Source organism: Carcharhinus amblyrhynchos, chromosome 24 (genome assembly GCF_965287045.1).
Source record: "Carcharhinus amblyrhynchos chromosome 24, sCarAmb.v2.hapA, whole genome shotgun sequence".
NCBI lineage: Eukaryota > Metazoa > Chordata > Chondrichthyes > Carcharhiniformes > Carcharhinidae > Carcharhinus > Carcharhinus amblyrhynchos.
In genome coordinates, this window is record NC_137347.1 from 29142150 (window position 1) to 29152760 (window position 10611).

A 10611-nucleotide genomic window follows, 5' to 3' on the forward strand; every position below is an offset into this window, starting at 1 on the left:
TCAACAGCAGTTGTGCAGTTTTATTGAAATCAAGGCAGATGCAACATATTAGGCAGGTTTACACAGTTACACACTTGTAGACTAGACGTGTAACACATCAGTAAAGCATGCTTGAAATTACACATTTTCACAAAAGGAATAACTTGAATCAGCAATCCCATTGAATTCACTACTTGTAGAAAAAAAAATGCAGGAGCTCCACATATCTACATGGGATGCGGGAGGAATGGGACCCACAAAAATGCTTACAAAAAGGTGGAAAGCATACAAAATACAAGCTTCCTTTCTGGTCAGCTTTTGGCTTGCAGTTGTATACTTGTAGCATTATTACAAATTGGAGTTCCCGTTAACACACTGGCCATTAAAAAAACATCTTTGGATGTTTGAAAACCATCAAATTCCAAACAAAAAAAAGGGACAACAAGTTAGTCTTCACTTTCTTTGATTTCTTTGCTCTTTCGGACTTCTTCCATCCTCTTTTCCTAAAAAGCAAAAAAAAATAGATTTTTGAAATCAAATTACCCTAGGATCAAAACAAAAACTGAAGTCTTCCTTTTCCCAGAAGAGATAATCATCACAGACAAGTATGTTTAAGCACAAGCATTCACCATTGGCACTGGTAACTAGTCACATGCTTTGCAGACACAAAAAGTAGGCAGCAGGTTAGATTTGTTTTTACCAGTATTAGGCAACAGTTTATTCATTGGTCTATACCAACTTTTAAACAGTTTTGCAGAAATAGTACAAGTTATTACTATAGACAACCTGAGCTTCAAATTAAAGGGGGAGATAATGGTATTGAATTAATAAGAGTATTACAACAACAAAAAGATATAGTGTCAGTCTGAGGGCAAGGGTCCTTCACAAGAGCCCTTCCTTGGTCCTTCACAAGGACAACTTGTAGACCAACGGCATCATTAAAGCAAAAAGCAGCAAAGTTCTCAAAAGGACAAAATAAACAATAGTTGACTTAAGTGACGATTCCATTGCAAGTAAAGATTAAATTTCAAATCTACAAGGAAGATAGCAGTTGTGTTACAAGACTTCAATTTGGTTATATGTTACCTTCTCTCGTAGGCGCTCCAATTTGGCTGCTAGTTGGGCTTCACGGTTCTCTTTATTAGCTTCCATTTTGGTGGTCAATTTCTCTTCTGCCATTTTCCTGAAATTATTGTTTTCTTCAATAGCTTTCTGAAGCACTTCCTTTTCATGCTCTCGTTTTTCAGCCAACTGCTTTAGCACTTCAGCTTCATGCGACTTAAGGGAAAAAATATATAATTACAATCAGAAAACTGCACTGCAAATCAAACGTGGGTGCCCAGATTTATTTTCTTTTGCCGTTAACGCCAAGTGTAAACAGTTGCATATATTATACACCATATCTGAACTGCTTCTAGAGTTCTACCTTAAGCTGGTTATGTAGTCTCTGTAGCAAACTCACTGGATAGCAGTCCCATATTCAGCTAACTCCAATATATTTTTATTATAAATGGATCATTTGATGACATCCTACTACCAAAGGAATATCTTGCAGATTTCCAACAGGTTCATGTAACATGGAGAACAAGTGCATGTAGATGCACATCTTTGAACTAACTAGAGATCCAGTTGAGCTACCATTTGGTCAAAACTGGAAATAGATGAACAGCTTCTTTAGGGGGAGGTAGAAATAGGCAGCTAAATGAAAGCTTGGAAAGATGCAGAGCACTGATTGAAAAAAGTGCAAGAAAAGCTTTTAGAATGGAACCCAATGTTGTCCTTTGTAAATCTACCACTGAATGCAAACATGTCCAGGTTTTTGAAGACCTTATTCTTTTTGCCTTTATTGTTCACTGCAAATTAAGGTCTTACTTTCCAAGCATCGCTACCAGATCTTCATGTTTTTGAAATTCTATACTTGGCATTTAGTAATGCTGCCAAACTGTTAACATTAAGACAAAAACTCACAATCAATAGATTTAACTATTGATTTCTCAGTGAAACCAGTCAGCAAGGAAAACATAGAATACAATAGGTATCTCAAACTGCTACAAGTACGGAAAAGTAGTCTTCCTGGAGACCCCCTACACAGTTCTGCATATGGCAAAGCAAAGGGTGATAGCCAAATTCAATCCAGCAGCACCAACAATAAATGGTTTTTCCAGCATCTCAAATAATGCAGTTTTAGCTCAACTAGGAAAACAGTTTCTCTGATGTACCTTTCGCCTGATTTCTGCAGCTTCATGTTTGCGTTGGATTTCTTCCAGTGAGAGGTCCTTTTTCTTCGGAGGAGAGAGAGGAAACTCGGGAATGGCTTCAGCCGCTGGTGGGCTCAGGATCAACTCAAAAGCCTGGCCAGAAGATCGCTTGTCCAATTCTTTCACCTTGATATCTGTGAACACATATCTATTCAGTGCATCACAGCAATTTTCCATCTTGGACCTCAATTTAGTGCATAATTTCAAAAAAGCAAACAAAGTCAGGCAAAGCTATATTATGACAAAAACATTACACCTTAGATTTGGCATACAATTTTGATGACATAACTAGGCAATAAGAACATTCTAAACTGAATAATGTACAAAACTAGTTAAATGTTGAATCTGCCCACTGATCACTGGATCCAGTACGTCTCAAGACATTGTTTATTATGGTTGACAAAGCAACATTGTGCAATGGTGACAATTAAGTATTGTTTTGCTGTTGTGAATAGTAACATGTGAAAGTCAAAATTCAGCAAGATTAACCTCACCATCTGTCAGATCATCTAGTTCTGCATTTTTCTCAATTAGAATTTAAAGATACAGCATATTACAACCAAGAGTATAAACCAAGCAGTGCTGTAACCGGTGGAATATGTTCAATTGACTCTTCTTCCAGCAAGATACCACGATCTTTATACAAGAACTTGAATAAGTTAGAAGAGTGGACAAATAAGTGGCAATATGAGGAAACTGCAATGTTATGCACTTTGAAAGGAAGAGGCATAAACTATTTTCTAAACTGGGAGAATTCAGAAACACGAAGTTCAGGATCATCTTAAGGCTAACTTGCAGATTGACTTGGTAGTTAAGGTGGCAAATGCAATGTTAGCATTAATTTCCAGAGGAATAGAATACAAAAGCAGGGATGTATCACTGATGTGTTTTACAAGGCTCTAGTCAGCCCACATTTGGAATAGAGCAATTTTTGGGCCCCCACATCTAAGGAAGATATGCTGACCCTGGAGAGAATCTAGGAGGTTCACAAGAATGATCCCAGGAATGAAAAGTTTGACATATGAGGAGCTTTTGAAGACTCTGGATCTCTACTAAGTTTAGAAGGACAGTTATTTTCAGGGGGAGGGGGTGTGGAGAAATCTCATTGAAACTTAGAATACAGAAAGGCCTCGATAGAGTGGACATGTGGAAGATGTGCTTTTCTTTTAGGACAGACTACAATTCAAGGGCATAGCTTCAGAGTAAAAAGGGACAACCCATCAGGACTGAGGTGGAGGAATTTCTTCAGCCAGGGGGTGGTAAAATTAGTCTGTGGAGGCCAGGTCGTTGAGTTATTTAAAACAAATGATTAGGTTCTGATTATTAAGGGAATCAAAAATTACAAGAAAAAAGGTGGGAGAACGGGGTTGAAAAACTTAACAGCCACAACTGAATGACAGAACAGTCTCAATGGGCTGAATGGCCTAATTCTGCTCCTATATCTTATGGTTTCAAACTAAAATTCTCTCAAATGAAAGGGCAAATGTACAAATAAAATTTGATCAGTCTAATTATTAAAATCTTACCCATTTTGGAGTACATTAATCCTTGAAAGACTAACATTCAAAACATTTCTCTATTTCTAGGCTACAAGTCCAATTTATTCTCCACCTTTTACTTACCAGCTGATGCTGATGCCGATGCCATTATACAACAAGACGGGTTGATAGCTTTTCAAGTGTTCAATGCTGTCCAAATGTGCACAGAGCCTGTGATCAGAAAAAGTATGACAAAAGATAATGTAAATTTCCAAAGTACTATTTATATTTCATGAGAAACCTGTGAAGAATCAAGGCCAACAGAGCAAAATATTGTAAATCAATGCTACATGTCTGAATCTGCACATGTACAGAAAAATACGTGTTAATGGTCCTGCTGTGACTATTAATTTGAGTCTCTATTAACAGGAATGAGATGAAATGTTAACTTAAAAGTCATAAGTTTGCAGGAGTAATGAAGCCAAGAATATATCAGATAGTATGCAAAGCCATAAACGAGAGCAGTCTGCTTTCAAAAGCCTATTACTACATTTTAATACACATCCAATATGGCAAGTTTATTAGAATTGCCTGTAGTTAGGTCAGATAACAATTCATCTCCTCCCCACATTGTTGTAGCAAGCCACTACTAAAGCTGATGTTGATCCCAAGAACTAGTCAAGATGAAAAACAAAGTCAATCTAAATGCAAATTAAAAGCAGTCCCAAGGTGGTTATTTCTAGCATGTCCACAACTACATTCTACTTCAACAAGTCCACTCTTGAAGGCTATAGGGGATTAAGTTTTCATAACCAGAAAAAACATGCCTTCTGTCCTCCAATTCATTAGAGAGCAAAAATTCTTGAAACACCAGGACCTGTTTTCTTCTGCCTAAAATCCATGGAAAATTAGAAATGGGAAATTGGACCTGTTCTGTTCTCCTTGCACTTCCAACCCAACCCATATGCAACTCATTTCAAGAGCTTAACCTGACTGACAAAACACCCAAAGTGGTCAGCCTCTTCATAATATAGGCTCCGTACAAGGCCTGTCAAATTCAGATCTTATGGCAAGACAATCTTTGACTTAGGCTCATGAAGTGGAATATTTGGGCAAGTATCACATGGCTACTATTTCAGAGACCAGCAGATTTGGCAATCTAGAAATGGAAGCAGCACCTCAAAATTAGATATTCAATGTTTTATTAAGTAGGAACACCAGAGGCACCATAGTGTTTCAGCTTAGTAAGTAACCCAGGTAATTAGATCAAGATCAGCAATCAGTAGAACATGGGTCAAAACATGCATCTAAAGATCTATTGCTTAAATAAAAGCAGAATAGAAGCAATATTCAGCAGATCTGATGGCTTGTGTGCAGAAAGGAAGAAAATTAATGTTTCAGATCTGTGATCTTTCAGAGTTAATACTACAGGTTTGTGACCCTTCATTGGGACAGGTACTGATGAGACCCAAAACACAAATGTGGCTATTGCCTCTAAGCATTGCCAATTTTTATTTCAGATTACCAATAATTAAAATATTTTGCTTTTCTACTTAAATATTTTAGTTGCTAATCAACTGGCAGATGGTATATCTCCCTCTCTAAGGTATGCATGCACCAAGTAGTAATGTTATGTAGTTTACTCTTTAAAGCATCCAGGTTTAGAATTATTTAGTTTGGACCAAGAGACATATTTAAACCCAATATACTAGAAAAAAAATGCTGACACCAAAAGGTCAAAGTGCAGTACTGAGTAATGTTGCATTGATGTTTATGCCCTGCCAGTTCAGACAGGTTAAAATTACACTAATTTAGTACTACTTCTGCATTTGTCAAATACAACCAACCCAAATTCAGGCAAAGCAGCTGGAACCTCTATCATGAGAGAAATAGTTAGTACAAAACGTTTTTAATTGCAAGACTGACTAGTGAAGTACTTTCTGTACTCCATGGGGATTTCAGTTTTATGCTCACAATCTTTCACTCTAAACTCAAATATATGTATTACTTGAAAGCTCTCAAAAGCAATAAGGCATTTCTCTTTAATGCAATTTATTGGCCAAAGTGTTGTGTAGGCCTGCTTGTCTTTCCAACATGTCTAGAAATGACAGTCAGAAGCAGGAACTATTATGTTGAGGCTAGGGAAAAAAACAGACTGAAATGTCTTTTTAGCCTAAAATGTCTTGTCAATACATCAACACAGGTTCTGGCAAAGAAATTTGCAGTTAATTTATAGCCACAAGAGTTGCTGTACAGCATCTGAAAGTGGTATATCGGCACCTCAAGATTAGTAACAATTAAAAACAAACTTTATTTCCAACTGTTATGCCCCAAGCAAAAACAGGAGAGTTAAACATGGACAATTTGCATTTTCTTTGCCAAAATTAAAACTTCCTAATCAGAGGATGCAATTATTTATAATAACACCATTGTTATTAAGAACCAGCCAGTCAATAGACAAGGGAGGATGTACAAAAAGGACCAGATGCAGCCTGGCGGAAGCCAAACAAAACGGTCACCGAGAGATTAGATGTTACTTGAAAGCAGTTTTGTTTTTCCAGTTTGACGAATCAAAATAAAAATTCCCTTGGCAATTTAATGTTATAGCAACTGTAGTATCTGGCAGTGTTTAAAATCATTTAAAAGTGAGGGGAGATTGTAGACAGAATGATTGTAATCAATGCCTTTGTGGTGCCAATGGGCAGACTATTTATCAGCATGACTGAAATAATGAAATCCAAGGCTGATTATTCACCTTTGGATTTTTGCACAGCAGCACAATTCAATAGCAAGTTATACCAGAACGTGCATGATTACCAAATTCCTTTCAACAAAATCTAATATGTTGCATTTGGAACTGGAATCTACATTACCATGTCAATGCAGTCAGTACTCAAGTTGCACTGCACTATGTATTCTGAAAATAAATTAATGAACTGTATTTATACATTGTCATACATCAAAATTATATTCAGATTCCAATAGCCAGCTCCTGAACAGGTTCAAGAACTACAAGAATACCAAAGCACAGCTTGTGTAAAATAGATTGAAGGCAAATTACTAGTCTATTCAAATGAGTAAGTGGTGAAAGAGATTACATTAGCCCATTGGAGGAAAATTCCAAATCAGCAAATCACATTCATTACACAGCTCAGGAAACAAGAGGAGAGACCAATCTAAGACCAGTCTGTACCACAGACTGAAAGCCTGGACAATGAATGTGTACAAGTGTTATTTTTAAAAGAGGATTGACTCACTCACGGCAATCACTGCATACAACAACCATTAGATGTGCACATTTCAACTGAAAAGCATTTAATTTTATAAACACAGGACTGATAACATGAAATAGCAATGTCAGACCCAATAACTAGGTGACTGAAATGTGCAGTAATCACCAAACCAGGCAATAGCTTCTGCAGTGGCAAAAATGGAGCACTGCTGAATTTTGTCAGAGGGCAGTCTTCAACGATGCAAGTCATTGATTGGCACAACTGCACTCCACATTCAATGCAAGACCCACTTGTGCCCATAGATGACACTGCACCAGGTTCACGAGTTTCTCGTTTGGTAAAGGAAATTTCTACAACTACGAATAAGTTTATACCTTGGTTTGAGTGAGTATTGATAGGGGTGAAAGAGAAGGATTCTGTCACGTAAAAACGGGAGGACTGGGATTTAGAGATCAACCAGTGAGCTGGAACATTTCTACGAGACAAGTTGGAGGGATATGCTATCGGCGATCTTTATCGCCGTCTTGTGGTGACTCCTTTCTTCGTCCCTCCCTAAACAGAGGGCTTCGACAAACTGAGGTTGCTGAGCGTTGGATTTATAGGTTTGAATGAACAAAAAAAACCGAGCAATTGAATCGCTCTTTCACGGAGCTGGCACCAGCGCAAAGTGACCAATGTTACTGAGTTTATCATTCCTAGATGCTGAACTCTCAAGTGAATGGGTCCTCACCCTCATTATTTTTAAACTAACCACCTATCAATAGGATGCGAATGATCGCTTCAGATACTTGGGCAGAGTCGGACCGATTCTAAAAAACTTCAATTCGTTGCTGCTGAAATGTTTCAAGCAGCATTTATAATCTCAAATGTAATGGATTTTCTGCCCCCCCCCCCCCCCCCCCCCCCCCACCACCACCAATTCCTAGCCTATAAGATGCTTTAACCCATTCGCTACTCTCTGGAGACAGGAGATGATAAATTTCAGCACTGGAGCCTATCGAAACAGACATTGCAGACAGCAACAAGACTCCAGCGCCACCTGAAGCCAAAGATAAGAAAATGGTGGTAGTAGACAAGAGTCTGGCAGATGTGAAACATGTTCTTCTGTTGAATATGATACAATCCTGTTGTCATGGTGCCAGTTTAAATGTTAATGTCCTAATACCCCACAACAGACAACTCACTACATTTAACCAAATTCAAATGTCTTTTTTTTAAAAAGTTAAAAAATCTTAGAGATAGCTTTTCAGTGCAACTAGATAACCTTAGTGCTTCAAGACGAGCAAACCGAACAGTAGACAACACCCAAGCTAAAAAAACTGTTCCAACTAACTGGATTGGAAAACAGCCACTGCAAAGGAAAACACGTTTTTTAAAAACGATTCTCAAAATTGTAATCAAATGCGATGATATTCAGCCCTAAACGGCATACAACAGCACCATTCCACTCAAAAATGCTGGTCCACCACACCCATTCAAATTACAGGTATATTCAAAGCGACCCATTGTCCCTGGGCAGAGGGAAACTTCATTTTAAGTATTGCTTTGGAAAAAAAGGTGCAAAAATGCTATTTTCACAGCAATTCAACAAAGCGCTTGCGTCTGCATTTTTGTGTGGAACGTTTCATAGAAGACCTCTTTGTGCTAAGGCAGGAAAAGCAATTCCGTTATTTCGGAACAAAGAGTCACTATTTCTTGGTGCCCAAAAAACAGTGGAATTGAAGATCATGCGGAAAACAAACATGCAAGCACGCGTGTGCCAACAAATTGTCAAAGCGATGTTTTAATAATTCAAACAGGTGCAAAGCTTGTTGCAATATAGCTTTTAAAATATAAATTTAGTGCTGCAACTGATACTTAGAAATACTCACTTAAATCCCCCTCCCCAAATGTCTGGTTTAGAAGGTGCCCCTCCCTTGCTCCGCTGATAACTGTACCCAGACAATAACCTGTTATCAATAACAAAAAGCCCAGTTTAACCCCCAGCGGATTTAAGCGAAGATAATGATACAGCCTTGCACAAATTTTTCAGTTTGAAAAACGATCATTTAGAAGCTCGTTTCCCAAAGCTCAAAAAACCTGAAGATTTATTCAAATCCTTTTTATTGTATTTCAAATCGACATCTTCTCAAAACAGCGCCCTCACCATCCTCCCCACCGCCCTCTCCCTTTGTGTCTATTTCAATAAACACCTCCGGACAATTTTGATTTCAAAACGCATAGACCCAATTACACCACTTAGGTTAAAAAAAATAATTTACGCCGCTTATATGCATTTTAACCTTACAGCAAATTATTGCCGTCTGAAATACTATGTACGCGGTAGATCTACATTAACCCCAATTAGCCTGCTGGCTCCCAGACTGATCTGTTGCATTGGCGCCAAATGATCACATTTAAAAACACAAAACAATTTGTTTGCAAACCGAAACTGAACTTAAAACTCTCCCACAAAAATTATAAACTGAATCCCAGCTATTGGATGCATGCACAGAGCTGCCGCATTTGCCCACTTTCCCCCTTACCCTCGCTGCTTCTCTCGTTCCCTTTGTCTCCCGCGCTCTGCACAAACCCACTTTCAATCAATGGAGCGCCCCCCCCATCTACCGAATAAAAACCGCCAAAAACACACCACCTGATACCATCGGCGCCCTGCCATTGGCGGTGAGCTGCTACATGTTGGCCGTCTCGAGGTACAAGGCGTCGATCCAATTGGTCTTTTCCAAGAGCCCTCACCAATCAGAGTAAGCGAGGATGGACGCTGTACATTTATTGGATCGCAATTGGAAAACCTCTTCTCCGATTGGCTGAGAATACTTCTTGGCTCTCAATAATTGGTTGCCTCACCCTCCAGGCAACGCTGTCTTCCCATTGGTCACTGCTGCCACAGTTGCAATGTGGTCACAATTGTAGCTATTTCAAGCGCATGCGCATATGCCCTTCTGGTCAGTTTATGACAAAGGGCTGTATTTTTTTATCACCTAACGAAGGGGCAGCGCTCCGAAAGCTAGTGGCTTTTGCTACCAAATAAACCTGCACTCTCCTTTCCTTCTTCACATATGGTATGCTTTGTCTGCATAGTGCGCCAGAAACAATACTTTTCATTGTATGCTAATACATATGACAATAAGAAATCAAATTTATGTCTAAAGATAACTGCAATAACATCGAGCAGAGGAAGCTCAGTAAACTAACTGTTGTGCAGTTCCTTGGCAGCGATATCTCCACCGATAATCATTGTCTAGATTCCTGCACGAATAAAATCTACCTTGACTATATGAAACAAAACAATTTGTTTGCAAACCAAAACTGAACTTAAAACTCTCCCACAAAATTATAAATTGAATCCCAGCTATTGGGTGCATGCATAGAGCTGCCGCATTTGCCCACTTTCCCCCTTACCCTTGCTGCTTCTCTCGTTCCCTTTGTCTCCCGCGCTCTGCACAAACCCACTTTCAATCAATGAAGCACCCCCCCATTTACCGAATAAAAACCGCCAAAAACACACCACCTGATACCATTGGCGCCCTGCCATTGGCGGCAAGCTGCTGTATGACTATATGAGGGCATGTAGCTGTTGTGTAACTATCCCAGAGTAGGCAGCACACAATATGCGGGGTGAGACCATAAGATACATGAGCAAAATTAAGCCATTTGGTCCAT

At 38.9% G+C, this 10611-nt stretch overlaps 1 protein-coding gene across 2 annotated transcripts; it reads right to left on the reverse strand.

Annotated features, from left to right (window-relative positions):
- Window positions 1–9549, reverse strand: LOC145358029 (stathmin-like). Of its 2 annotated transcripts, none has more exons than XM_080211734.1 (5): window positions 9474–9549; window positions 3860–3946; window positions 2199–2371; window positions 1066–1257; window positions 1–482 (listed from the first exon to the last, which is right to left on the reverse strand). In XM_080211734.1, the coding sequence occupies exons 2-5, from the start codon at window positions 3882–3884 to the stop codon at window positions 426–428; spliced, it is 447 nt and encodes a 148-aa protein (XP_080067860.1). In that variant the 5' UTR covers window positions 3885–3946; window positions 9474–9549; the 3' UTR covers window positions 1–425. The 2 variants fall into 2 exon arrangements, with proteins under 2 accessions (XP_080067860.1, XP_080067861.1); XM_080211735.1 differs by lacking the exon at window positions 9474–9549 and adding an exon at window positions 8820–8883.
- Window positions 9550–10611: the final 1062 nt, after the last annotated feature.

Coding starts and splice junctions, on each gene's coding strand:
- LOC145358029 (XM_080211734.1), bottom strand. CDS start 3,884: ATGGCATCGGCATCAGCATCAGCTG. Junction 2,372..3,859: donor ATCGGCATCAGCATCAGCTG/GTAAGTAAAAGG, acceptor ATGTGTTCACAG/ATATCAAGGTGAAAGAATTG. Junction 483..1,065: donor TGGAGCGCCTACGAGAGAAG/GTAACATATAAC, acceptor TTTGCTTTTTAG/GAAAAGAGGATGGAAGAAGT.